Raw genomic sequence first — 27,407 nt, 5'->3', positions numbered from 1 at the left:
TGCTCTAATCCCTCTTGCTTCAGTTACACAGAGTGCTGCAGACCACTTCCCTGGAGCTTTTCAAGCCGCTTCCATGGTGTGGAAAGCACTGTTTGCGAACAGCTCTTCACCGAGTCCTCAAAGGCTGCTGTTGATATTCCCAGGGCATTACCACTGTCCCATCCTGTTAGCAGGGTGTTGCTCACTTGGTCCTGTCTGCACTGTAAACTCAGTTGGCATTCTGAACTATTCTGATGCAGAACTTGACTAGACACCAGAGAGGGAATGGAGTGATACTCTACGCCAGTTCTCTCCCCTCTCAGCTCCAGCCAAACTCCCTGTCCTCTCCTGTTCCAAGTAAAGGCAGTTATATAACAGAGTGCCTATCAAACTGAATAGAAACAGTGGGGATGTGGGGGGACCTGACCTGCCCCATTCTGTAGCCCGGCTTCAGCTGAGACATGCTGGCATCAAAAATGCAGAATTGTTGGGTGGATGTTTAATGAAATGGGGTTGGGGGAAGAGTTCTCAGCCCAGTTCTCAATGGCCAGGTGCCAATGTCATCAAAGTCACAGCTGGAATTGGCATTTATTGGCAGCCTCAGCAGAGGCCAAGGTCTACAAATAGGGACTGAAATTCCTTCTCCCCTGAGAGATGGTTCCTTGGGGTCAGGGAGAGAAGCAAGCTTGCCCTGCTCCTCAGCCTGTGTCTATTCTGCGGATAAGCAGGATTCCAGTTTTCAGCTCCAAATTCACATGAATTGGAGAGAGAAGTGGAAAAATGTATGCTCCAACCATAGGTTAGTGCACAGTTGACCAAACACAAAATGCAGACTTTTTAAAGGGGTAGGGTGACTTTAAAGGGGTAGGTAGACCCCGTGGTGACTTGGATGCCATGGTGATGGGCATTCAGATGTCATGGTGACAGATGCCTGGACATCATGGAGGGTGCTAAGATCCTGTGAGGACCGGTGCTCAGACGCCAGGGCAATGGCTGTTCAGAGCCCAAGGTGACGGATGCTCAGTATTATAGGCACTGGGGCACCATGATGACGGGAGCGGTATTGGACCTGGGCAGAGCAAAGTTGTGATCCACGCACCCTTGTTCCTGCTGTGCGTGCCCGGGCTGGACAGGACAGCCTGGGGGTGGCCGCAGGATGGTCTTTCCCTGCTGGGACCCTGGGTTGGGGGTGGTGACATGACCAGGGAGGTGGCTGAGCGGCATTGAGGCTCACACCCCAGGTGGTGTCCCAGGCACAGAGACCCCCCTGCCAGCCCACAGCACCCCTCACCCTGTCGGAGCAGATCCCCTCAGCCCACAGTGCTCCCGACAGCACCCCCCTCGGAGCCGACCACCCCAAGCGCCCCCCATCGGAGCCCGACCCCCCTTGCGTCCCCCCTCGGAGCTGATCCCCCAGAGCCCCCCTCGGAGCCGACCCCCTCGGAGCCGACCCCCCCAAGCGCCCCCCGTCGGAGCCCCGCTCGAAGCCGACCCCCCTCAAGCGCCCCCCATCGGAGCCGACCCCCCCAGCGCCCCCCGTCGGAGCCCCCCTCGAAGCCGACCCCCCTCAAGCGCCCCCCATCGGAGCCGACCCCCCCTGCGTCCCCCCTCGGACCTGATCCCCCAGAGCCCCCCTCGGAGCCGGCCCCCCCAACCCCCCCGTCGGAGCCGATCCTCCCTCGGAGCCGACCCCCCCCTGCGTCCCCCCCTCGGAGCCGATCCCCCAGAGCCCCCCCCCGGAGCTGGCCCCCCCCCCGGAGCCGATCCTCCCTCGGAGCCGACCCCCCCCTGCGTCCCCCCCTCGGAGCCCCCCTCGGAGCCGATCCCCCAGAGCCCCCCCCCGGAGCCGGCCCCCCCCCCGGAGCCGATCCCTCCAGCGCCCCGCCCGGAGCCGGTCTGGGCCCGTCACTCCGGGAAGGCCCCTGTCGGCCCGGCCGCTCCGCCTTCCCGGCGCCGCCCTCCGGGTTCGCGGCAGGTCGGCCCCGCAGAGGCGGCTCCTGGCCCGGGGCGCGGACGGGGCAGGGCCGGCGGCTGGGGCCGGGGCCGGGGCCGCGATGCTGCCGCCGCCGCTCGCCGCGCTGCTCGCCCTGCTGCTGGGCGCGCTGGTGCTGGGCCGGTGAGCGGGGGCCGGGGGGGGTCGGGTGTGGGGGGGGTGGGGGTGAACGGGGGGGCCGGTGTGTGGGGGGTGGGTGAACGGGGGGGCTGGTGTGTGTGGGGTGAACGGGGGGTGTGGGGGGGTGAACAGGGGGGCCGGTGAGCGGGGGGCCAGGGAGGGTGTGGGGTGAGTGGAGGGGGGCTGGAGTGTGTGTGGGTGAGCGGGGGGGGCCAGTGAGCAGGCGAGCGGGGGGGGCGGAGTGTGTGTGGGTGAGCGGGGGGGCCGGTGAGCGGGGGGCCAGGGTGTGTGCGCGGTGTTGGGGGGCTGGTGAGCCAGGGCTGGGGTGCGTGTGGGGTGAGCGGGGGGGCTGGCATGTGGGTGTGGGGCAAGCATAGGTGGGGGAACAGAGGACATGGGGAGGGAGTGAGGGGCAGCGTTAGGCGCTAAGGGGGCAGGTGCTGGTGTCCGGGTACCCCAGAGTGCAGTTGCTGCACACTGGAACAGCTGCCGTTTCTAGTGGCTGGGGTGGGTTCCCTGGGGGCCCCCATCACCCCACGAACCAGGCCCCCCAGCCTTGAGGCCCCAGCACATTTCCCCAGAGGTGAATTGTGGGCCAGGACTGTGCAGCTGGGGAGTTGTCCGTTCCCCCAGACACCCTGGACTTGGGTTTCTGTGCGCCCCCCCAGAAGAGACCGATAGAGGCTCCCCTAAGCACCCTGCCTGGCACTGCCCAGGCCATTGTGTGCCTGGTTCTGGGCACAGGCGTCGTGGCCCCCCTGCTTCCCCCTCCGGCTGGCACTGCCCAGGCCATGGCGTGTTCAAACGCAGACTCTGTGCCACTCCCGCATTGGCACACAACATTTACTCTTTATATTGTGGCAATGCCCCACTCAGGGGTAGGGCCCTGTGGCAGTGGGTGCTGCAGAGACTCAGTGATCAAGTCCCTGCCCAGGACTTGTTCCATGGGGCTGTGATTAATCCAGCTGCTGCTGGACCTACAGCGAGGTGAGTTGTTTCCTGAGCTGCAAGCAGAGGGTGGGACAAGTGTTCGGATTGGGAGTGACAGGGAGGCCCTTCCGGGGGCTCTCGGAGAGCTGGCATTTACCCGCTCGGAGACCTGGAATTTACCCGATCTCTCTTTGACTTGCCTGCAGGTGGCTTGTGTGCCGACTGGCCACTAACTGGTGTCGTCAGAGGCTCCGGGCAGAGCTGAAGATTGGTTCCTTTGGGTTCTTTTGGCTCCAAAACATCAGCCTTAAGTTCCAGCAGGAGCAGCAGACGGTGGTGGGTACTATACTCCTGAGGGCATTCTGCGCCAAAAAATTAAAAATTCTGTGCACGATATTTTAAAATTCTGCAAGTTTTATTTGTCAATAAATAAATGCAGAGGCTCCAGTATGGAGGTGGGGAGCACAGACTGCTGGCTGCACGAAGGTGGGAGATCACCCTGCAGCTTCCCCACCCCGGGGACACAGACTCAGCGGTGAGGCTGCACCCGACCCTGACGCAGCACAAGGCCTGGGCCTGCCCCAGAAACACTCTGAGGCCCTGCCCCTCTGTGCCAGACACACCAGCTGTGGGTGGGAAGACTCAACCAGACAGGATCCAAGTGTGGAGGGGCTCAGTGTGGGGGGAATCCAGGTGTGGGGTCCGAGGATTCTGTGTGGGACAATCTGGGGGCAGGCAGCTCAGCGGGGGGTCTCGGTGTGGGGGGATCTGGATGCACAGGGGCTCGTTGGGGGGGTTCAGGTGCAGGGGCAAGGGGACTCTGCAGGGGCTTCCAGGTGAAGGTGGTTGGGGCTCAGCGGGGAGGGGTCTGGGTGTGGAGATCTCAGCAGGGGGGTGTGGGTGCTGGGGGCATAGGGCTTGGTGTGATGGGGTTTTGGGTGCAGCTAGTTGGGGGTCAGTGGCCTGGGGGTCTGGATGTGGGGGCTCAGGGTGGTGCAGGAGGGTGCTTATCAGGGTGGGGGGTTGAGTGCAGGGAGCTCAGTGCAGGGTGGCCTGGGTGCAGGGGTGGGGGTCGTGAGGGTGGGGGTCTGGGTGCAGGGGGCTCCAGAGGCAGGGGTTGAGGTTCAATAGGGTGGGGTTCGGGTATGGAGGGCTAGGGGGGTTCTGGCTTGGCAGTGAGTATGGGAGGTCTGGATGCACAGGGGTCGGGAGGATGGGGGAGCAACTTGCTGAAGAGTGACCCCTCCCTCCCCGCAGCTGAGAAGCAATGGGGGCAGGAAGCAGGGGAGGATGTTGAGCTTCCTGCAGCTGGGGGTGGGTCTGACCCAGCCCCAGCCACTCCTTGCAGGGAAAGAGGAAGTCCTGTCCTCTTCTGCCTCCAGCGCAGTTGGGACGAGCAGCTGATCCCAGCTTAGAGTGGGAGCCACTGGCTGGGGTGTCCCCAGCCCTGCAGTGATTTACCTCTCTGCTGGCTGCTCCGGGTGCCTGAAATGATGAATCTGCTCTGCTAGGGAGTGGTGCGTGACTGCTCTTGCAGCTTCCCTTTGCTTCCCCATCAGAAAGTCATTTTTCTGCAGGGAAGCAAAGAAATCTGCGGGGAACATGAATTCTGCGCACTCCTAGTGGTGCAGAATTCCCCTAGGCGTAGTACTAGAGGCGCTCAGAGTGACGGGGATCAGCTCCTCCGGGTATGCGAGGCCTCTGCCTTCCCCCACAGTGACCCGCTGAGGTCTCACATCCCATGGCAACCGCTCATGCAGCCACTGGAGTGAATCCCCAAGTGGCTAGTCCTTTCCACCTAGCCCCACTGCTGGCCCTAGGCCCTTCCTCCCCCCGTACTCAAACCCTGATGCTCGCCCATCTGCACAGTGTGATGCCAGCTAGTCCGTGTGCTGGCAAGCTGAATGGGAGCTGGGGGTGGGGGGAGAGAACACAGGACGGGTGAGCATTACAGGGTGGGGCTAGGCTCTGTAGCTCCACTGACTTTTTTGTCTGTCCGTTTGCAGGAGATTGACAATGTCTGGATCTCCAGTAAACTCCTGAGCCACGAGCTGCCGTAAGTACCCACCCTGGCTCTTTCCTCGCTCTCCTTTCTGTGCTTGGGAGCGTGGCTAGACCCTGACTCCACTTGCCTTGCCAGGGTCCCCCAGCTCTGCCCGTATGCGTCGGCCTGCTGCGGCAGGTCACATTCTCCTGCTCTCTGCCGTAAGGAGTGACCAGCTGTCTCTGGGCACTGCTCAGACTCCCCTGGCTGCGCAGACTGTGTGGGGGCAGGACATGGGGGCACTATGGGTGGCTGGGCTGATGTAGGGGAGGGACTCCAGGCTGTGTTAAGCTGCAGTAATGCATGCTGTCGCTGTTCCTCTGTGCAGACGCTACCTCGCGCTGTGTTTCGGCGAGGTGCGGGTCCGTGTGGATCTCCAGAAGGCACCAGCGGCAGGGTCCCCAGTCCCTGAGGCTCCAGCTGAGGGCGGCAGAGAGGAGAACAAGGGGGACCTGCCCATTAAGCCCTCCCTGCTGAGAGTCCTGAGCCAGGTGAGTCTCCGTGTGCTGGATCTTAGGAGGAGGGTGAGCGGGGAGCAGGCCTAGCTCCTGGCAGACGCTCCTCACTATGGCCCCCTTGCTCCCAGCTCTTCTCGATTCACGTGGAGTCCATCAACATCATGGTTCTGCATGTGGCCACCTCCGAGTCCCTCTGGCACATCCAGCTCACCAGGACGCGCCTGCTGCTGGACAGCGACGGGAAGCGGTAACTCCACCCTTGCTCTGGCCTGTGGGACCAGGGCTGGGTAACAACCACGTACAGCTCCCTTGGCTCACGAGAGCTCTGTTGTGGCCTTTGTCCTGGGAGACCATTCCCGCCCCGTGCCTTGTAGAGCTGGGCTGGGGGCCTGCTACTGGGACTCCTGCCTGGCAACATCCTTTCCGCCCACCCTCCCAAGGGCTGTTAAAATCCTCATCTTCTACCCCCTCCCTCTTGGTCAGCAGCTCTCTGTAGCCACGGGAGGGCGCCCCAGGAGCATGGCACCCTAACCCTCTCCCTCCTGGGACTGAGACCATCCCAACCCCTGTGTGATGCCTGGTTCTTGCAGATGGCAGCCTCCTGCTGCATGGTCCAACTCTAGGGTGGATGCTCCAGGGGCTGTAGCACAGACCCCAAGTTGGAAAGACCTGGCTAGGGGGCAGCAGGGCCCCTCTGTGCCTGGCAGGTCTGAGCTGAGCTTTCTTCTGCTCTCCCCCCAGCCTGGACTGTGAGGTGACCCTGTCCCAGGTGAACAGCAAGGTGCTGAAGAGCAGCCAGCTGGTGAGTATCCAGGGTGGGGGGCCCTGCAGCTGCCCAGCCCCTGCTCTTGGGGAGCTCATGCTGCCTATCACCCAGTGTGGCACCAGGAGGCATGGCGTGAACCACAGGGGCTCCCAGCTGGAGATGCTGGCCAGTCCTGGAGCCCGGCGAGCGATGCTGCCAGGTGGGGCTGTAGCCTCGGGGGGGCGTAGGACACTGCAACCTCCTGCTTTCTGCACTGTGACCAGGCTGCCTCTGGGCACCGGTTGTGGGCTGCAGGGCTGCACCCGATGCACATAAATGGAGTGGCTAGAAGCTGCCCCCATCACCATGGGCTCCCTCCCCTGTGATGTCATCTCGCTCTCCTTGACCCTCTGCCCCCCATGCAGGATGACACATGCCTGGCAGAGCTGGTGCTGGCTCTCACCTTCTCCATGGAGGTCAACGTGAGCAAACGGCAGCTGGTGGGCATCACCCTGGGCGTGTGGACCCTGCATGCAGAGCTGCATGAGGGGCTGTTCTGCAGCGAGCTGCTGCGCCGGGCAGCCAACGGAGTGAGACGCAGCGGCGCAGGGGACCAGCCAGGTTGCCTGGCCCCAGGTCGGCCAGCCACGTTCCCTGGGAAGTCTCGGGGGGCTGCGGGGAAGGGAGAGGGTGCCCTGGGACCCCCATGTTCCCTGCACCTCTGAGAATGCGTCTGGCAGAATGGGCATGGGGTGGTTTATGCTGTCTTGGGTCCCAGCCAGGGGTCCTCTTGGGCAGGTCAGGCCATTGCTGCCTCCTGCTGGGGGGAGTGGGGAGCTCTGGGGTGAGACTCCTGCCTGTGACCAGGTCTATCCCTTGCTCCCAGGCCCCGGGGAGGCCCCAAAGTCTCTGCCCCTGCTGAGCTTGCACACTCTGCAGCTCATCCCCAGCAAGGCGAAGGTGGAGCTGGAGAACACCAACGTGGTGCTGTCTGTGAACAGCCAGCAGAGGTAATGGGGAGCTGGCACCATGACAGGCCCGAATGCCCAGCCCAGCGGCTCTGCTATCCCTCCCGCCTGCAGGCGCTCTCCTGAGGCCCATGCCTCTCCCCTGGCTGCCCTCTGCTGGGCATCCCCTCCCTGAGGGCCTCCAGCCAGCAGGGTCCAGACGTGAGTGGTCCCTGGGGGAGGCAGGATTGCTGTGGGTGAGAAGGCCATGGGCCAGGCTCCGGGTGGCCCTGGAGTGGGGGCGGAATGAGCATGGCCTGGGCTCCCTTGGTCGCCCCTCCCTTCTGAGGCCGCGAGGAGCGCTCTGCCACGGGCTGGGCTTGGCAGTGATGGGGCAGGGCTGGGCCGTGCCCGGGATCTATGCTGGCCACCAGTGGGCAGGGCAGGAGGGGCTGGGTGGTGGAGCTGTGGCTCCCTTCTGGGTGTCCTGTGACTCTGCCTGGCTCCAGTTCTTGTGGGTTCAGGCACCTCACGTGGACCCTGAAGCTGCTGCAGTTCCTGTATCAGCGAGACGAGGAGCAGATCCCGCTGCGGAACTTCACGCCCACCTCCGACCTGGGCCAGATGAGCACTGAGCTGCTGCTGGAAGGCGAGTGCGGGGGGCTGCTGCGGGAGGAGGAAGGGAGATCCACACCACTCTCTGCCCCAATGGGTGGGGCTGGGTACTCCAGCTCCGCAGCATGTGCGTGGGGGTGGCTGGCTAACGCCCATAGCTCTGCTTGGTGATGGCCGCCCCTTCTCCCCACAGATGGCCTGCTGCTGTCCCAGAGCCGCCAGCGTATCGTGTGCCTGAACTCCCTGAAAGCCAGCGTGCAGGTGAGTGCGTGACTCTGGCGGCTGTGTCCTGGCACCTACCGAGCCTCACTGCCCATCGATGCCTGCAGGCCCTGAGCTGGCTGGGCCTGCTGACATGCGCGAGCAGCGGGGAAGAGGTCTTGCTCACACCTCCCTTCTCCCCGTCTCTAGGTCACGGCCATAGACCTGTCAGTTGCTGTTCTGCTCAATACCTGCATTGTCCACTATCGCCACCAAGAGTTCTCTCACTGGCTCACCGCGCTGGCCCAGGAGTGCCAGGGCCCAGGAGTACCGGCCCCCCTCCAGAGCCACAGGCGAAGGTACATATGGACCCAGGGAGGGTGATGGCTGGTGTCGTTAACCACCCCCTGGTCTCCAGCTAGGGTGCTCAGCAGCCATGGTCACCTCCCTCGGAGCATGGGCAGAGCACACAGAGTGCCGCGGTTTGAGGGTTAACTGCACCTTCCCTTCCCCGCCAGCTTCCTCCAGGGCATCCACTTAAGGTTGCAGGCTCCCAGCCATGGGGAGGCCCAGGTCTCACCCTCCAGACGGGGCTACCTCTCTCCAGGGGCTACACGGATGTCTGCCAGTCGCCAGCCAGCCTGCCCCCACAAAGCGAATGCCTTTCTTCGTAGGGGAAAAGCAGTGCTGAGAGAACATCAATCCACCCCAGGTTGGGGCCACGTGCCTGGGTCAGCCAGCAGCCTGAGGGGCCCTAGCCAAACCCTTACCAGCCCTGCCGCATTGTGGGGCCCTGGCTGGCTCTGAGTCACAGGAAGGCCTGGGGGTCCTTTATGCAAAAAGCCTTTTCTTTGTGTGCTGGGCTCTGGGAAGCAGTAAATGCAGCCCCCCGGGGACTATCACCTGAGGGACTCACCTCGCTGAGCCCTGTGGGAGGAGCTGTGGTAACCCACCCCCGTGGAGCTGCCTGCCAACCCCAGCCAGTGGTGAGCCAGAAACTGTACCGGGCGGGCCCCAGAAGTGCCGCGAGCGGTGTGATACCTGCCCCATGGAGCATTCCTGCCCTGGCCCAGAGCATGGCCTGGTTCCCTCCACTCAGCAGGAGCTGCGCAGCTTGGCCTCTCTGCAGGCGAGAAGCAGCCCTTGGGGCTGGGCTGGCATGTGGCCTGCTGTGGCCCTGGGACAGGAGCTCCCTCCAGGGCCTGTTCTGTAGCAGGGGGGCTTGGGCTCACTAATCCCATGGCCCTCCTCACCCTCTGGCAGGAGCTGCCCCCAGATCTTGGCTCCCATCATCCTCTCTGCCTCTCTATCCAACGTCAGCATCTCTGTGCAGCTGGGGGACACGCCACCCTTCGCGCTGGGCTTCAACACTGTCTCTGCAGGTAGGAGCCTGAGACGTGACAGGGCGGATGCATCCCAGCCTGGGCAGAGCACGGCCTGGGCTTTGGCTGCTGCCATGCCCATGGGGCCCCTCCTCTGCTTTGGAAAGGGCTCTGTGGCTTCCAGGGCAGTGCCTGCAGCTGACAGAGAAGAGGCAGGTCTGGGCTGGGGCCCTCTGGCATGGCGTGGAGGGGCAGAAGGTGATGGGAATGGGTGCTCCAGCCTGGCGGGGAGGCCTGGATGGGCACTGCTCTGCAGCAGTTCCTCAGCTCCTGGGTCTGGGTCAGGATTGTTTCCGGGGGTGAGGTAGCAGCTTGGTCCGCAGCCCCAGGGGAGCACGCTGGCCCCTGCCTCGCACACTCCAGCGGGGAGTCCGGAGGGCCCCGGCCCATGCTCACCTCCTGCTCTGTGCCCTCAGACTACCAGTACCTGCGCCCCCAGAGCGTGCACCAGCGGGGAGTGCTGGCCATCGACCACCTGTGCTGGCGCGTGGGGAACGACTCGCACATCCAGAGGGCCCCGCACCCACCCAGCATGCACGTGTGGGGAGAGGCCCTCATCCTTGACTCCTTCAACTTGCAGGTGAGAGGGGCGGCCCGCCAGAGCGGGGGAGGGAGGATCAGCTCCCCCCCCCGCCCCAACAGGCATGGGCGCGGCTCCCTTGTGAGGCAGTGGGGAGGCGCTTCCTTCGCCCCCGGACCCTGCAGTGGGGAGGGGCTCTGCCTGGGCTGGGCTGGGAGTGGGAATGTGGCAGTTTCCGAGCTGCCAGCCAGTGACTGGACTGTGCCCCCTGCAGGGCAGCTACAACCAGCCCCTGGGCATGTCCAGCGCCCAGGCAGACACGCTCTTCCTGGACTGCACCATCCAGGGGCTGCAGGTGGAGTCGTCGGACACCTGCACCAAGTGCCTCTCCAGGGTCCTGTCCCTGCTGCACCCAGGGGCCAGCCCAGCAGAGCCTCTGGTGGAGCCAGCCCCCTCCCTGGGGGAGTCCGCAGGCCTGCTCTGGAAGGTGGACCTGAAGGTGGAGGATGTGAACCTGTTCACACTGTCCAGCCTGGTGGGTAAGTGACCAGGTGGGGCTGCTTGGCGGGGGCAGCACCATGGGCGGGCAGCCATCCCGCAGGACCTTCTGCGCCAGCCAGACGGAGGCAGTAGCCCTCTGTGCAGGCATCTGAAGGACAAACCCACAGACTGCTCCTTCCTTCCCCGGAGATCCTGAAACACCTGGCCAGGCTCTCAGCTTCCCACACTCCCACGCTGACTGCCGCGTCCCTGCAGCTGTCCACAGTCCCTCCTGGGGCCTCTTGGCTCTCAGCAGCCCTCACTCCCTGGGCTCCTGGGATGTGACCAGCCCTTTGCTGCAGGGGAGGGTGCCCTTGTCCCGTCCTGGCTGTCGGCAGCTGTTGGTCCTCCCTGCACTGCCCAGCGCGGGGGGCTTCGAGGGCTGTGCCCTGTCCTGCCCCCAGAGATAACCTCCTGTTTCTGCCAGGTTCCTTGGAGGTGAGGCTGGACACGCTGATTGCCCTGGGCAGTGCTGAGAGCTGCACTGTTAGCGTCCAGGGCATGGCGCTGGCTTTGGTGAAGAGCATTTCTGAGAAGATGCAGCCCTGCTGCAAAGCCCCAGCCATCCGTTGCCCCATCCTCAGCATCTCCATGCTCTCCTTCACCTACCACAGTAGCGTCCACGCCCTGGAGGTAGGTGCTGGCCGCTGTCCTGGCAGAGGGCAATCTGGGATGGCAGTGCCAGGCAAAAGATGTGCCCGTGGGCTGAGTCGGAGGGGGCTGAGTGACCAAGCAGGTCAGGGCACCTGCTCATCGTCCCACTCGCACTGGGACTTCAGTGGGGCCATCAGGTGAGGGCGAGCGATGGGCTCTCAGCCTAGGCCCTGTGCATCCGTGTCACACCCTGCCTCGTGGCTGGAGGCCTCTGCTGCAGCACGTAGCAGGGCTGGGGGGGGTCGGGGGGGGTCAGGAGTGAGGTGACCAGCAGAGCAGTGGGGGAGCTCGCTCGGCCCCTGCCTGCTCTGGCCCTCGTGGGCTCTCTCGGCCCCAGGGCGTGCTAAGAGGCGCTGGCAGAGCAGAGACCCAGGCCTGCTTGCCCCTTTCTGTGCCCTAGGTCCAGTGTGGCGAGGGCCTGACCCTTCTGTGGAGCCCCCCTGACCACATGTATCTGTATGAGCACGTCCTCGCCACGCTCCAGTGCCGTGACATGCTGCAGAGCACCTTGGGCCGAAGGGGTGCTCCCTCCTTCCCCCCGGAGCTCCAGGCTGTTGAGGCAGCGAGCCCCAGCAAGCCTCCCAGCCCAGCCCAGGGTCTCCCAAAGAGAGTCCTCAACCTGACGCTGGAGATGAGCTCTGCCAAGGTCACGGCCTTCGTCTCTGAGGCCAGCTACATCAGCCTGGTGGCGGAGCGGGTCTCGATAAGCTGGCACGGCAGTGCCCTCCACGCCTACTGCCCTGACCTGGCCGCCGGCTTCGACGAGCACAGCATCTTCAGCTTCAAGGAGGTGGAGGTGCAGCGGCTGCCGGAGCTGGAGGAGATGATCCTGCATCGCAGCCCCTTCCCCACCCTGCGCACCCTGCGCAACCGAGTCTGGGCCTTCTCCTTTGCCAGCGTCGTCATCGAGCTCCCCTACCAGTACGACTTCTCCCGCACGCTGGACGAGGCCATAGGCGTGCAGAAGTGGCTGAAGAGCCTGCACCGGCAGGGCCGCCCCCCGAGCTCGGCCCTGCCCCCGGACCTCCTGCTCAAGGTGCAGCACTTCTCCTGGGTCTTCCTGGACGACGTCTTTGAGGTGAAGCTGCGGGACAACTACGAGCTGATGAAGGACGAGAGCAAGGAGAGCGCCAAGCGGCTGCAGCTGCTGGACACCAAGGTGGCGGCTCTGCGCAAGCAGCATGGCGAGCTGCTGCCCGCCCGCAAGATCGAGGAGCTTTATGCCTCACTGGAGAGGAAGAACATTGAGATCTACATCCAGCGCTCCCGGCGCCTGTACGCCAACATGCCTATGCGGAAGGCTCTGCTCACCTGGACCCTCTCCAGCCTGGAGCTGGTGGCCCTGGCTGATGAGTCCTTCCACGGCGTGGAGCGCGTGCTGGAGCAGATGAGGAACCTGGACAGCGTCAGCCCCTTCCCACCCGAGGGGCTGGAACTGGTCACCCAGTGGTGCCGCATGCTAAAGGGCAGCGTCAAGACCTTCTTCGGTGAGTGTGTCTATGGGGCTCCTCAGCCCCCATGGCCATGTCAGCTCTGGTTCCCTGGCATGAAAGTGGGGGCATGACGGGCACCCGGGCCCCATGCAGTGGGAAGCACTGTGGTTCCCCCACGTAGGGTCCCTCTGAACTAGCGGGGGGTGTTGCCTGCTCGGCCTCTTGCCCAGAGGCTGGGGAGAGTGAAGAGACCACTGAATGCATGGCCCCTCCCCAGGACCCCGGGGATGAGTCTAACGCAGGCTCCCCTCTGGTCCGGCAGTCAGCGTGGTCTCTGGCTCTGCCCCACAGTGCGGATCCGTGACTACCCACGCTACCTGTTTGAGATCCGGGACTGGCAGCTCTCGGGTCGGCTGATCGGGACGGAGCAGAGCGGCCAGGCCTGCTCTCGCCGCCGCCAGCTGCTGAAGCTGGGAGCGCCATGGGGGGATGCTTGTGTGGAGAGGAACATGCCTCCCTTGAAGTTCTACCATGACTTCCACTGTAAGTGGGCTCTGGGGGGCCCGATCCTACAGGCGGGCACACGGCTGGGGTCCAGAGTGGGGCTCCTTCTGGCTCTTGCTGAAGGAGCTTGGGCTGGGTTGGCTGGGAGGGGCTGGGGGGCCATGTGGGCTCCAGTTGGGACTGGAGGAGCACCGCTCTCGTGACAGGGTCACACTGATTTGGGGGTGGCCTTATCCCTGGCACTCTGGACCGTGAGCTTGGGCCAGGCTTAAGACACCGGGAATTGTGGGGGGAGGTGCAGGTGCTGGTCGATGCGAAGCAGGCTTGTTCCCCTCTGAGCTGAGTGGAGGGAGGATTAGCGATGGGCCCAGGTTTCCCCCCACCCCAGGGACTGGGCAGTGCCTGGGGTTTGGGATCCTGCCCCCTGGGGTCAGGATGCTGGAGTGGGGCTGCGCTGGGTAGCTTTGGGGGTCCTGGGGCAGCGCTGGGGAAGGGAGGGTGCAGAAAGTAACTTTGGGCCAGGCTGTATCTGGTTGGGGCAGGGACCGGGAGCTGCCCTGAGCCGCTGTCTGTGTCCCTAGCGGAGATCTTGCAGTACACCATTGTTTGGGGGCCATGCTGGGACCCGGCCTGGACCCTGATTGGCCAGTCTGTGGATCTCCTCACCAAGGCCTCGGAGGATCCCAGCCCCACCCTGCCCTGGTGGGATAAGAGCCGCCTTCTCTTCCACGGGGATTGGCACCTGGACGTCGAGCAGGCCAACCTGCACCAGCTGGCCACCGAGGTGAGACTCGCGTGGGGTCGTCCAGGGCGCCTGGGCCCCCCCACGGCCTGGCGGCCTCACGCTCCGCCTGTGTCTTGCAGGATCCGTACAACACCACCGAGAACATGCACTGGGAGTGGAGCCACCTGGCCTTCCTCTGGAGACCTGGCCAATTCGTCTTCAAGGGTGACTTGGACATCAACGTCCGCACGGCCTCCAAGTGAGTGTCAGCCCAGGGGGCGGGGGATGGGGGCTGTGATCTTGGAGAGCAACCCAGCACCTTCTCCCTGAGCAGGTACGACGACTGCTGCTTCCTCCACCTGCCCGAGCTCTGCATGACTCTGGACCTGCAGTGGCTTTGCCATGGGAACCCCCACGACCATCACAGTGTGGTGCTGCGCTCCCCAGAGTTCGTGCCCGAGCTGCCCATGGGGCAGCACCATGACTCGTACCGGGCCTTCCGCTCCGAGAACCTCAACCTCTCCATCCGGATGGACCTGACCCGGCCGGGCGGGGGTGAGCACTGCCCCGCAAGGGCACTCCAGAGCTGCTGGAACCCAGCGTGGCCCCGTGCCAGCTGCTGCTCAGCCACTGACTGGAGCGTGGCCGTTCCTGCTAGGAGCTCTGGTGGCTGCTGGTTTGGGGCTCTGTGTTTGGGAGGCGGGGAGTCATTGGAGATCCCCTGTATCCCTCCCCCGCTGCCTACCTTGGCCAGGGGAGGAGCTGAGTGCTCGTGGGCTCTGCCATCCCAGGGAGGGCGGGCTCCTGGCGAGGGAGAGGCCTTGGGGGGCCGGGCAGTGGCTGTCGTGTGCACAGTGCTGATGTGTGTTGCTCTCAGAGCTGTCCCAGCCCCGGATCCTGCTCTACAGCAGCACTCTGCGCTGGATGCAGAACTTCTGGGCCACCTGGACCAGCGTGACGCGCCCCATCTGCCGCGGGAAGCTCTTCAGCAACATGAAGCCCGGCAAGAAGAAGCTGGGGCAGCACTACAAGCAGCTCTCCTACACGGCGCTCTTCCCCCAGCTGCAGGTGAGGTCGGGCCCCTGCGTGGCACAAGGCTGGCCCTGCGGCTGGTGAGGTCCCTCGCGTTCCCTCCCCCCACCAGCTCAGTGTGGCGAGGTCCGTCGGCTGTCTCTCTCCCCCATCGGCTGCTCTCCTGCATCCCGTCCTGTCCCCCCCAGCTCAGCGCCCTTGGTCTGCTTCCCTTAGGTGCATTACTGGGCCTCCTTCGCCCAGCAGCGGGGGATCCAGTTGGAGTGTGGGCAGGGGCACATATTCACGCGAGGGACTCAGCGGCTCATTCCCCAAGGTGAGGCTGGGGGCCCTGCCTGGCAGGGTGGGGTGGGGGCGAGGGGCAGGGTCCCCCCACTGATGGCTCTCCCCTGCCCCCAGCTGGCACGGTAATGCGGCGCCTCATCTCGGAGTGGAGCATCACACAGATGGTGAGCGACCTGAGCTTCGTCACCGTGCACCTGATGGCGTCGACCTGCGACGAGAGCGCCGACCACCAGCTCGGCTCGCTGGTGAAGAAAACTCACCTGCTGAGCCTGTCCTCCCTCACCTACCAGCGGCACAGTAACCGCACGGCCGAAGAGGTACCCACCGGCTCGCGCTGCGCGCAGACCCCTCCCGCACCAAGGCAGGGAACAGGCCAGCGACTGATTGGGGTGGGGGAGCGACTAGCGCTCTGGCTGTCTGCAGGGTGAGCCCTGGATGAGGGAGAAACTGAACAGGGCCCCACAGGCTGCAGACTCAGCAGCCTTGGGTGCCGATCACCCTCTCGAAGAGCTCAGCATGGGCGGGGCAGCTGGCCCAGAGGGACAGTGACATGACCAAGGCCACCCCGCTGGGGGTGACGCCCGGGTGTTCCCAGCCAGGGTGCTCCCCACTGGCCACAGGGCCTCCCTGCTGTTGGGCGGGTTTGAGCGGGGAGTCGCTTTGCCCTGGCCGTTGTCTGACCCCGGCTTGGCTCCAGGAGCTGACCATGCGGGATGGGGCCGACGCCTTCCACACCCACCAGCTGCAGCTGGTGGACCTGCGGGCGTCCTGGACCACCACCAACCGGGACATCGCCTTTGGCCTCTACGACGGCTACAAGAAGGCGGCTGTGCTCAAGCGGAACCTGTCCACCGAGGCGCTGAAGGGGTTGAAGATCGACACCCAGCTGCAAGCTAAGAAGCTGAAACAACGCCTGCTGTCCGCTGCCCTTCCCCCGCAGAGGGGGACTGGCACCACCAGCGAGCGAGGCTCCTCGGGGGGTGAGTGCCCAGCCGCCTGGGTGGGACCCTCGGGATGCCGCTCGGCACACAGCCCCGTCCCCCAGAGCTGCACAGCTCGTTCCACACATGTCCTGCCTCAGTACTGACCCACCTCAGCACCCACCATGGCCAGCTGGCCAAGGGCTGGCTCCCTCTCCCTCAGCCCTGACCCCCCCGTCTGCTCCCAGGGGCCTCCCTCCCTCGGTACTGACCCACCTCAGCACCCGTCACAGCCAGCTGGCCAAGGGCTGGCTCCCTCTCCCTCGGCCCTGACCGCCACCCCCGTCTGCTCCCAGGGGCCTACATGCTGCAGAAGCTCATTGAGGAGACAGATAAATTCGTGGTCTTCACGGAGGAGGAGTCGGGGGCCAGCGAGCAGCTGTGTGGGATCGCTGCCTGCCAGACCGACGACATCTTCACCCGCAACTGCCTCGTTGAGCTGGTCAACTGCCAGGTACCCCGGTCCCAGCCAGGCTGCTTCTGGGACAGGCCAGCCAGAGCTCCTGCCCCGCTCCCTACAGCGCCCCCTGCTGGGAGAGGTGGTGACTCAGCTGCCTCTTCCTTTCCCTGGCGCTGCCGCTGGGGCAGACACTGCAGGCCTTCTTGGCTCTGGTTTATCTCCCGGCTCGGCTGCCCCGTCCTGGAGTTGGCAGGGTCACTTAGGGGCCTGTTCCCCTGCAGATGGTGCTGCGTGGTGCAGAAACCGAGGGCTGCGTGATTGTGTCGGCTGCCAAGGCCCAGCTGCTGCAGTGTCTGCATCACCCCGCCTGGTACGGAGACACCCTGAAGCAGAAGACCTCGTGGACCTGCCTGCTGGATGGCATGCAGTACTTCGCCACCACTGAGAGCAGCCCCGCTGAGCGGGAGGACGGCCAGCTGTGGCTGGAGGTTGGTTGCTGTTGGCCGGCGTGAACTCAGGTGGGGTAGGGGGTCCGCGGCTCTTTAGCTCCCATGCGGGAGGGGTTTGTCACAGCCACAGCCCCAGGGTGCTGAGACGCAGAGGCCTAAAAGTGAAGGCAGCCCTGGAGCCCCCTAAATCCATGGCAGGGCAGGATCCCAGTGCCAGGCAGCTGGGGGAGAGGGTGCCAAGCCAGCCCCAGGGACAAGCCCCCCAGCTGGCTGGGCTGGGCCCGAGGCCTGGGGAGTCACCAATGTCCCTCCTGCCCCAGGTGAAGAACATCGAGGAGCATCGGCAAAGGAGCCTGGACTCGGTGCAAGAGCTGATGGAGAGTGGGCAGGCCGTGGGCGGCATGGTCAGCACCACCACAGGTCAGCCTCGGGCCTGAGAATCGTTCACACCAGCACCCGGGGATTGCTGGGCCCTCTCTTTACCCTTGGTCCTTGTCTGTCACCTGAGGGACAAGCAGAGCCAGCCCAGCTGAGAGCTCTGTCCCTCTCCTGTAGCGCCCCACACTGGGATGGGCTTGGGGTCCCTGCCCAAGGAAACATTCTGGGGTAACTCTCCAGAGGACTTACGTGCATCCCCTTCCCCCACCTTGTGTTCAGATCCCAGAGGTTTCCCCCCCGCCCCCCACCCTTGCCCCTGCACTCTGATGCATCAGACTGTCTGAGAATCGGGGCCCTCATACCTGGGGGTGGCAGCACCGGCCCTGACAGCTGCCATGTTTGGCCCCCAGGCTGGAATCACCCCTCAGAAGCCCAGCAGACCCAGCAGGTGCAGAGGATCATCTCCCGGTGCAGCTGTCGCATGTACTACATCAGCTACAGCCACGACATTGACCCGGAGCTGGCCACGCAGATCAAGCCACCCGACGCCCCAGCCAACCAGGAGAAGGAGGATCTGCTGAAGAAACAGGAGGGTGCGGGCCTGCGCATTCTGGGTCATTCTGCTCCCCTCTGGGAGGGAGCTCCTGGGGGCAGGCCACGACCACAGGCCTCAACATGCCGAATTCTCGTGTAACCCTTAGCAGGGACTGTATCTCCCTTGGATCAGAGCTGGGCAGCTGCAGTCGGCTCCGGTCAGTAGGGCCCTGGGGTGTCTGGCACCGGGTGCAGTCTCTGCTTTCCCTTCTTGCTGCTGATCTCCGGTTCGTTCTGCCCGGTTCTCGGAGGCCAGGGAACGGCACTCACAGCCAAGTGCACAATTCATGCCGCGCTCCAGCAAAGCCCGGCACAGGGTGGCAGAGCATTGTGGGCTGGAGAGACGGGTTTGTCTGTGCCTGCTGGGGCCTGTGTAGCATCTCTGAGCTGTCATTGCCTGGGGGCGGGGGTGGACTTGGTCTCCCCAGCCCTGGCCCTTGTTTGTGTGTTAGCCCCGTAGGTGGTTCCCTCTGCAGCTCCCAGGGACTATACCGACCCCCCATGTGCTCCCCTAGCACTCCCTGGCTGTCACGGGCTGCCCCAACGCCCGTTCCTCTCCTCGCTCCCCAGGAGCCGTCGACACTTTCACGCTGATCCACCACGACCTGGAGATCTCGACCAACCCGGCGCAATATGCCATGATCCTGGACATTGTCAACAACCTGCTGCTGCACGTGGAGCCCAAGCGCAAGGTACCCGTGGGCCTGAGCGGTGCGCAGGCATAGCGAGTTCCCCAGAGACCCCTCACCTCTCCTGTCTCTCTCTGGCCTCAGGAGCACAGCGAGAAGAAGCAGAGGGTGCGGTTCCAGCTGGAGATCTCCAGCAACCCTGAGGAGCAGCGCAGCAGCATCCTGCACCTGCAGGAGGCCGTGAGGCAGCACGTGGCCCAGATCCGCCAGCGGGAGAAGCAGATGTACTCCATCATGAAGGTGAGGCCTGGGCTGGGGTTGGCTCAGCGTGCGGACTGCAGGTCCCTGGGTCGGGCCTGCTTAGGCTGGGGAGGTGCTGACTGATGCCGGCTCTTCAGTCCCTGCAGGATGACAGTAAGAACGAGAACCTGCTCGAGCTGAACCAGAAGCTGCAGTTGCAGCTGAGCCAGGAGAAGGCTGATCTGCAGCTGGAGAGCGAGGAGCTGAACATTCTCATCAGGTACCAGCCCCCACCAGCCTGATGTGCAGAGCAGGGAGGCAGCTTGCCCAAGACCTGCTGCCCCCCCGGTGCTGCCCAGTCCCACCGCCTTCCAAAGCCACCACGCCACTGCCCCCCGGCTCTGCTTCCCTGGGGCTCCCAGGCCTCCTCTCCCCCAGGCTGCTCTGAGGGGCTGCCCTTCGACTGGCCCTAGCCCCGGGGCTGCCCAGGGCCTGCTCTCACGGCTTTCCCGCGCCTGCTTGGGCAGGTGTTTTAAAGATTTCCAGCTGCAGCGGGCAAACAAGATGGAGCTGCGCAAACAGCTGGAGGACGTCAGTGTGGCCCGGCGGACCGAGTTCTGCTTGGCTCAGGCGCGGTGGCGCCTCACCGAGGAAGACGGGCAGCTGGGCATCGCTGAGCTGGAGCTGCAGTGCTTCCTCTACAGCAAGGTACCGGGCCCAGCGGGCGGCTCCCTGCGTCGGGCTCCGCCACTGAGGAGGAGGGGCAAGGGGTGCGCTGGGGGCCGCAGCCTGATGGCTCTGTTTGCAGGTGAACAAGTCGGACGACACAGCAGAGCATCTCCTGGAGCTGGGCTGGGTCACCATGAACAACCTCCTGCCCAACGCCCTTTACAAGGCAAGTACCAGCCCAGCGGGAGGCTGAGTGGGGCCCTGGCCGGGGCGGGGGCGTGGCAGCAGCCAGCCTGTGGGTGGGGTTTTCAGAGGCGTGACCAGGTCCAGCTGGGCCTGCCGCTGGCTGTGCCCCCACCGTCTCTGCATCCCCATCTATGCCCTGCAGGTGGCGCTGCGCCCTCAGAGCTCCTGCCAGTCGGGCCGGCAGCTGGCTCTGCGGATATTCAGCAAGGTCCGTCCGCCGGTGGGAGGCATCTCTATCAAGGAACATTTTGAGGTGAGGCTACGGGTGGATCCTAGGGGTCGGTAGGCAGGCCCGGGGCTGGTGTTCCGCTCCTCTGTGTCCCCAGTAGGAGGTGCTGTAGGCAACAGGGCAGGCGCACCCATCCTGGTTGGCTATCTGGGTGATGGGGCCAGGGTCCCCTGGGCTGCAGGGCGGCACAAGGATTTGTGCACTGGCCCCTGACGTACTGCTCCTCTTGCAGGTGAACGTGGTGCCCCTGACCATCCAGCTCACGCACCAGTTCTTCCACAGGATGATGGGCTTCTTCTTCCCTGGCCGCAGCGTGGAGGAGGAGGAGGTGGGGGATGAGGAGGATAAATCCAAGTTGGTGACGACGGGTGAGTGTGCTCTGTGGGGAGGAAGAGAGGGGCCTAGTACAGGCCAGCTCAACCCCCCCAGTTGAACTCAGTGCAGTGATGGGGTACATGCTGGCTGGCCAAGAGACCCCCAACGGGGATTGTAAATGGGGACTCCTCGTCGTGTGGGGTCTCCTGGGTCCAATCTCGACCCAACGCTATTCAGTCTCTTGTCAGTGGTGTGGAAGAAAATATTAAATCCCTGGGGGTAAAGTTTGGAGCTGAGGCCCAGACTGGTGCAGTGGTGGATAATGGTGGGATAGGGCAGTTCTTGAGAGCAATGTGGATCACCGGGGAAGCTGGGCGCCTTTGGCCAACCTGCATTTTAATGCAGACAAAGGCTGGGTCCTCCAGCTAGGAGCCAGGAATGCAGCTCTCACTTACGGGGGGGCTGTGTTCTGGAAAGTGGGGACTCTGATAGGAACATGGGGTCATGGTGGAAACCAGCTGAAGCGATGGGCTGACTAAGAGGGCAAATGCAATCCTTGGCTGGATCCGCCCAGGAATATGGAGCAGGCGTAGGGAGGTGATCCCACTGCATACAGCCCGTGGGAGACCATTATGGGGGTAGTGCTCAGTGCTGGGGTCCACACTTCAGAAAGGACGTGGGCCAGCTGGAAGGGCTCAGAAAGGAGCTGCAGCGATTCGAGGTCTGGAAAACCTGCCTTACGGTGACGGAAGAGAAGCTCAGCCAGTGCTAGCCAAGAGAAGAGGAAGAGTGACTTGATCGCGGTCTGTAAATACCTACCTGGAGGAAGGTCTGTGAGTGGAGAGGGCTCCTCAGTCTAGCAGACAAAGGCTGAACGAAACCCAGGGGCTGGGAGCTGAAGCCACGCTGGGAATACGGTGCCCATTTTTAGCAGTGAGGGTCATTGACCATTGGACCAGCTGAAGGACCTGGTGCACTCTGTTCCATGGAGTGTCTCTGTTTCTACCAGCTCTGCCCTAGTCCAGCCAGGGTTCTGGCTGGCTGCAGGGATCAGTGTGGGGATACTGCAGTGGGTCAGGCTGGATAACCACAGTGCTCCCTTCTCTCTCAGGGATGCCCGTGGTGAAGCCGAGGCAGCTGATTGTGGCTGAAGACTCACTGGGCCCAGGGAAAGGAGTCGCTCAGGGACTGAACCGGACGTCAGGAGTCAGGAGGTCATTCCGGAAAGCCCCCGAGGTACCCACCCCACTGCTTTTGCGGGGAGTCTCCTTTAAAGCCTCCCCAGGAGCGTCTGTTTGGCTCCTCTTGAGGCTCAGACAGTCTAGAGCCAGCGATTGCTCCCGCAGTGCCTGGGGGCAGTGGGCTGGGCAGTTCTGCCCCAGGGCTATGAGGGATTCACCCACTTACCCTCACACTTGTCAGCAAAGCTGCCCCTTGCATGCTGAGCAGCTGGTGCAGACCAGGGGGTGCCATCCTGGGTCCCCTGGCACGTGGCAGGGAAGAGAGATGAGCCTTGGCTGCTCTCCTGAATGAGCAATGCCCCCTTCCCACTGGTCCAGTGGCCAGCTGTGCATCTCTTCCCCCTTCTCTTGCTCTGTCCCTCCCAGCACCCCGTGGACGACATTGACAAGATGAAGGAGCGTGCGGCGATGAACAACTCTTTCATCTACATCAAGATCCCACAGGTGCCACTCTGCGTCAGCTACAAGGTCAGTGCCTGCCTCCAGCACAGTGTCTGGGGCAGGGTGACCCCGAGGGTGCTGGGGAGGGAGGGGACAGCTGTGGTCCCGTGCCAGGGAGGGAGGGGACAGCCGTGGGCGTGTGCTGGGGCGGGGCCGGCCCTGGAGGGTGCTGGAGAGGGAGGGGATAGCCGTTGGCATGTGCTGGGGTGGGACGGGGTGGGGCCGGCCCCAGAGGGTGTAGTTGGAGGGGTTGTGTGTGAGGGGCTGCCCTGCCCTTTGATTGGCCCTATCCCTAGGGCTGCCCAGGGGCTGCTCTCACGGCTTTCCCTTGCCCGCTTGGGCTGAGCTGAAGTTCACTTTCTGCCTCTCCTCTCTCTGCCCCACGGGCTGTGGGTACTACAGGGTGCCTGGTACCTTCTTGGGGCAGGGAGCCCCTGCCTTCTTCCTGTGCACTGTCACTGCTGTCTGGCTGGCTGGGATGCATGACTCTTCTGAGCCGTGGGGCAGAGGGGAGGAGGCCATTCCTGGGCCCCAGCACACTGCCCTCAGCAGGGGCCCTGTGTCCCCGTTTCCGCTCTGGGTCCCCTCTGCCCGTCTCCGCTCCCATGAGCCCAGGGGTTCTGGCTGCTGGGTCTCGCTCCGAGCCTGTAGGAACACGGCCAGCGGCGCAGGCCCATGATTGGCTGGCTCTGGCCGCGGGGTCTGACACGTTGTCTGGCGCAGGGCGAGAAGAACAGCGTGGACTGGGGTGACCTGAACCTGGTGCTGCCGTGCCTGGAGTATCACAACAACACGTGGACGTGGCTGGACTTCGCTATGGCAGTGAAGCGGGACAGCCGCAAGGCATTGGTAGCACAAGTAAGGGCCCGGACCCTCCCCACAGTGGGGGAGCCCCGAACTGAAGGAGCAGGGGGGAGATCTGCTCCAGGTTTTCTGTTAGCCCTGGGGACTGAGTTATACCCCCTCCCGCGCTGGTGCCTGCTGCTGTCTGGTTCCAGTTTGCTGCCCTCCCTCCTCATCTTCTCCTGAGTTGTGCTGGGCCTGTGCCCATGGTGAGTGTCTCTCTGGGCAGGGCAGAGAACATAAGCACGGCCAGACTGGGTCAGATCAAAGGTCCATCTAGCCCACGATCCTGTCTTCTGACAGTGGCCAGTGCCAGGTGCCCCACGGAATGAACAGAACAGGGAATCATCCAGTGATCCATTCCCTGTCGCCCATTCCCAGCTTCTGGCAAACACAGGCTAGGGACACCATCCCTACCCATCCTGGCTAATAACCGTTGATGGACCTATCCTCCATGGACTTATCTGGTTCTTTTTTGAACCCTGTTATGGTCTTGGCCTTAACAACATCCTCTGGTTAAGGAGTTCCACAGGTTGACTGTGCGTTGTGTGAAGAAATACTCCCTTTTGTTTGTTTTAAACCTGCTGCCTATTCATTTCCTTTGGTGACCCCTAGTTCTTGTGTTATGAGAAGAAGTAAATAACACTTCCTAACTTCCTCCACACTAGTCACGATTTTATAGACCTCCATCATATCCCCTTTTAGTCGTCTTTTTTCCAAGCTGAAAAGTCCCAATCTTAATCATCTCTCCTCATACGGAAGCCGTTCCATACTCCTAATCATGTTTATTGCCCTTTTCTGACCCTTTTCCAATTCCAATGTATCTCTTTTGAGAGGGGCGACCACATCTGCACGCAGTATTCAAAATGTGGGCGTACCATGGATTTATATAGAGGCAATAGGATATTTTCTGTCTTATGATCTATCCCTTTCCTAATGATTCCCAACATTCTGTTCGCTTTTTGACGGCCGCTGCACACTGAGTGGATGTTTTCAGAGAACTATCCACAATGACTCCCAAGATCTTTCTCGAGTGGTAACAGCTAATTTAGACCCCACCATTTTACACGTATAGTTGGGATTATGTTTTCCAATTTCCATTACTTTGCATTTATCAACATTGAATTTCATCTGCCATTTGGTTGCCCAGTCACCCAGTTTTGTGAGATCCTTTTGTAGCTTTTCGCAGTCTGCTTGGGACTTAACTATCTTGAGTAGTTTGGTATCATCTGCAAATTTTGCCACCTTGCTGCTTATCCCTTTTTCCAGATCATTTATGACTATGTTGACTAGGACTGGTCCCAGTACGGACCCCTGGGGGACACCACTATTTACCTCTCTCCTTTCTGAAAACTGACCATTTATTCCTACCCTTTGTTTCCTGTCTTTTAGCCAGTTACCAATCCATGAGAGGACCTTCCCTCTTACCCCATGACAGCTTACTTTGCTTACGAGCCTCTGGTGAGGGGGGACCTTGTCAAAGGCTTTCTGAACATCTAAGTACACTCTATCCACTGGGTCCCCCTTGTCCACATGCTCGTTGACCCTCTGAAAGAATTCTAGCAGATTGGTGAGGGATCATTTCCCTTTAAACAATCCATATTGACTCTTCCCTCCAAAAATCACGTTCACCTCTGTGTGTCTGACAGTTCTGCTCTTTACTGTAGTTTCAACCCATTTGCCCGGTCCTGAAGCCAGGCTGACCGACCTATAACTGCCAGGGTCACCGCTGAGGCCTTTCAGAAAATCAGCCTCACATTAGCTGGCCGCCAGTCACTTGGTACAGAAGCGGATTTAAATGACAGGCTGCAGATGAGCTGTCTGGGGGGCTGCTGGAAATGCTCGGGCTGGAGTGGGCACTGCTGTCTCTGCCAGGCTCACTCTGCTCGCCCAGATTGGTGCCAAGTCCCTGCCTCTGGGGCAGGCTGTGCAGGGGAGCCCCAGGCCACGAACCCTAGTCAGGTCTGTGGCTGAGCTGTTGCAGCCAGGACAAGCCTTGGCCTTCCCCCGCCCGTGCTGTCTCCTGACCCTCTCTCCGTCGCACAGGTGATCAAGGAGAAGCTGCGCCTGAAGCCAGCTGCTGGTGCTGAGGCCCGAGGGAAGCTGGAGAACAAATCTGACGGGACCATCCAGCAGCAGCAGGAGGAGGATGAGAAGGCGCGGCTACTCATTGGCCTGAGTGTGGGCGAGAAGAACCCCAGCAAGAAGTCCATCTTTGGCAGGCGCAAATGAGGGCAGCACCCGTCTGGCTGGGAAGGGACTCGGCAGCTCCTGCCACCTCTTGGGCACATGGCCCCTTTGCAGGCCTGAGCTGGCACAAACAGGTCTAGGTGGGGGCCCTTGGTGGCACAGCCCAGCCATGGCACAAGAACTTGATGGACTGATGGCACGGGCAGAGCCCCTGTCCAGGCAGGGAGCGGCATGGCGGTAGGGGGACACCGCGCAGCGTGAAGTGGCTCCCCAGCCGCGGGAGCTGAGGCGGTGGCATCACCCAGGCCTGGGGCTGCCTTCATTTGCACAGAGCCTGGGTGGCGAGGAGCACTCTCCTTATTCCTGGTGGGTCCTGCACTGGCAGCACTGGGCCAGCAGCTCTGGTCCGCACTGTAACGCGGCCGCTCCAGTCTGGTTACTGTTGGGAAGTGGGCACTGAGGAGAATTTAAATAAGAGCTTTTAATTTGGACCCACCTCTGTCCTGGTGTTACTGATCAGTTCCCCAGCTGGGAGAGGGCGGGAGCCAGGGCCCAGCGGCCTACCAGCCTGCCACCAGCACCTGGGCTCAGCCTGGGCCTGCTCCCCCACCCAGAGACCTGGGGCCTCACGGCCCGCTGAGCTGCTTTCCCCTGGTTTTCCCCTTGCTCTCTGGTGCAGCCTGCAGCCTCGCCTGCTCCGTTCCTCCGAGCCCCTAGCAGGACACCGTGCTGCAGCCCTGCTGTGCAGTGCAAGGGTTTGCTTGGTCTGTGAGTCCCAGCTCCCCAGGCAGCAGGGGGACGGCTGGGGGTGAGGCGCAGCTGGAGGTGACTGAGCTGATCTGTTACCCCCTACCCTCCACTTTCCTGGATTGTTTATCCAGCCTGAGTCCAGATTACTGCCTAGGGGTAGGAACCTTTCCTGTGAGCTGCCCCCTGGGTTAGTAAACATGAACAGGGCTTCACCCTGCTTGTATGTAACTTTTCCATTCTCCCAGCTGTGGTGCTGTCCCTATCACCTGCCTCTGCTCCGGCTGCTTTATAAACAGGAGCTTGGTGGCTTTTTTTTCAGTGCATTCCCCCTGCTCTGTGCTGGGCCTCTCGGTGCTGTTCTGGCTAGGGAAGCCCCATGCTGCACTGGGCAGCTGGGCGCAGACCTTGCTGGGGCCGCACTAGCCTGCAGCTCTGTTTTCAGTGGCACCCATCCCTCCCATCTATCGCGGTGGTCAGAGGCTCTCCTTCCCACAGTATCTTCCTGCCAGCAGGCACCCAGGAGAGAGCATGAGCTCCGGAGGCTGGTTATTGTCTGTGGGCCGGGGGCCTTGGCTGGGTCCTGTGTCCACAGGGGCTGAGACCCTCGTTGCGATGAGCAGCAGAAGCAGCTGGTGGCTGAGGGAGGAGGATGAACCATGGAACTCAGTCTGTACAGCATGACCTGAGCAATGTCCCTGCCCTTGCTGCAGTGCTTGGGGCAGCTAAAGCCAGAGCCAGCAGGGCCCATGCCTGCCCTGGGGCCCATCAGCCTGGGGCCCCTTATGGCCCTGCTTGGCCTGGCTCCTGGAAACTGATTAATATCCAGGAGGTGGGCATAGCCTAGGGCAAATTGTCCTGAAGAAACAGCCACTGGGTGCGTCCCATAAGGAGCGAACAAGCAAATGGGCGGGGCTCACATGGCAATGAAGGGGTAACAGGCTCTCTGCGTTATGCGTGTGTGGGGGGCAATGAAGGGGTAGCAGGCTCTGCATTGTCCGTGTGCAGGGCGGGGCTCGCGTGGCAATGGAGGGGTAGCGGGCTCTCTGCGTTGTCCGTGGGCGGGGGGCAGGGAGGGGTAGCGGGCTCTCTGCGTTGTCCGGGGGCGGGGGGCAGGGAGGGGTAGCGGGCTCTCTGCGTTGTCCGCGGGCAGGGCAGGGGGCAGTGGAGGGGTAGCGGGCTCTCTGTGTTGTGCGGGGTGGGGGTCAGGGAGGGGTAGCGGGCTCTCTGTGTTGTCCGTGGGTGGGGGTCAGGGAGGGGTAGTGGGCTCTCTGTGTTGTGCGGGGCGGGGGGCAGGGAGGGGTAGCCGTCTCTCTGCGTGGGGCGGGGGGCAGGGAGGGGTAGCCGTCTCTCTGCGTGGGGCGGGGGGCAGGGAGAGGGAGCGGGCTCTCTGCGTTGGGCGGGGCGGGGCGGGGGGCAGGGAGGGGGAGCGGGCTCTCTGCGTTGGGCGGGGCGGGGCGGGGGGCAGGGAGGGGGAGCGGGCTCTCTGCGTTGGGCGGGGCGGGGGGCGGGCTCTCTGCGTTGTCCGGGGGCGGGGGGCAGGGAGGGGGAGCGGGCTCTCTGCGTTGTGCGGGACGGGGCGGGGGGCAGGGAGGGGGAGCGGGCTCTCTGCGTTGTGCGGGACGGGACGGGGCGGGGGGCAGGGAGGGGGAGCGGGCTCTCTGCGTTGTGCGGCACGGGGCGGGGGGCAGGGAGGGGGAGCGGGCTCTC

At 63.1% G+C, this 27,407-nt stretch overlaps 1 protein-coding gene across 3 annotated transcripts; it reads left to right on the top strand.

Moving 5' to 3' along the window:
* Positions 1-1,992: 1,992 nt before the first annotated feature.
* On the top strand, positions 1,993-25,441 carry BLTP2 (bridge-like lipid transfer protein family member 2). 3 transcript variants are annotated; one of them, XM_048824367.2, is made up of 39 exons: positions 1,994-2,095; positions 3,229-3,358; positions 5,029-5,078; positions 5,395-5,557; positions 5,653-5,771; positions 6,266-6,326; positions 6,695-6,905; positions 7,156-7,279; positions 7,741-7,865; positions 8,025-8,092; positions 8,243-8,391; positions 9,296-9,414; positions 9,831-9,994; positions 10,209-10,473; positions 10,902-11,107; positions 11,529-12,615; positions 12,913-13,104; positions 13,647-13,849; positions 13,930-14,048; positions 14,124-14,344; positions 14,667-14,857; positions 15,038-15,137; positions 15,221-15,423; positions 15,804-16,086; positions 16,383-16,540; positions 16,768-16,974; positions 17,256-17,355; positions 17,724-17,906; positions 18,478-18,599; positions 18,681-18,836; positions 18,935-19,056; positions 19,304-19,484; positions 19,585-19,671; positions 19,834-19,944; positions 20,153-20,288; positions 21,347-21,471; positions 21,843-21,944; positions 22,641-22,775; positions 24,807-25,441. In XM_048824367.2, exons 1-39 carry the CDS (start codon positions 2,034-2,036, stop codon positions 24,990-24,992), a joined length of 6,726 nt encoding a protein of 2,241 aa, XP_048680324.2. In that variant the 5' UTR covers positions 1,994-2,033; the 3' UTR covers positions 24,993-25,441. The 3 variants fall into 3 exon arrangements, with proteins under 3 accessions (XP_074977035.1, XP_048680324.2, XP_048680323.2); XM_048824366.2 differs by having other exon boundaries at positions 7,726-7,865; XM_075120934.1 differs by lacking the exons at positions 21,843-21,944; positions 22,641-22,775; positions 24,807-25,441 and having other exon boundaries at positions 1,993-2,095; positions 7,726-7,865; positions 20,203-20,288.
* Positions 25,442-27,407: the final 1,966 nt, after the last annotated feature.

This window comes from Caretta caretta, chromosome 17 (assembly GCF_965140235.1).
Source record: "Caretta caretta isolate rCarCar2 chromosome 17, rCarCar1.hap1, whole genome shotgun sequence".
Taxonomy (NCBI): Eukaryota; Metazoa; Chordata; order Testudines; family Cheloniidae; genus Caretta; species Caretta caretta.
Note: the sequence above shows the minus strand (reverse complement) of the source record. Positions and strands in the feature narration are given on the sequence as shown.

What these genes read in the sequence shown, in the direction of transcription:
- BLTP2 (XM_048824366.2), top strand. Translation starts at nt 2,034, where the DNA reads ATGCTGCCGCCGCCGCTCGCCGCGCTGCTCGCCCTGCTGCTGGGCGCG. An exon ending in CGCTCTTCCCCCAGCTGCAG is followed by an intron (nt 14,858 to 15,037) that starts GTGAGGTCGGGC and finishes TGCTTCCCTTAG; the next exon opens with GTGCATTACTGGGCCTCCTT. An exon ending in TGCCCAACGCCCTTTACAAG is followed by an intron (nt 19,672 to 19,833) that starts GCAAGTACCAGC and finishes TATGCCCTGCAG; the next exon opens with GTGGCGCTGCGCCCTCAGAG.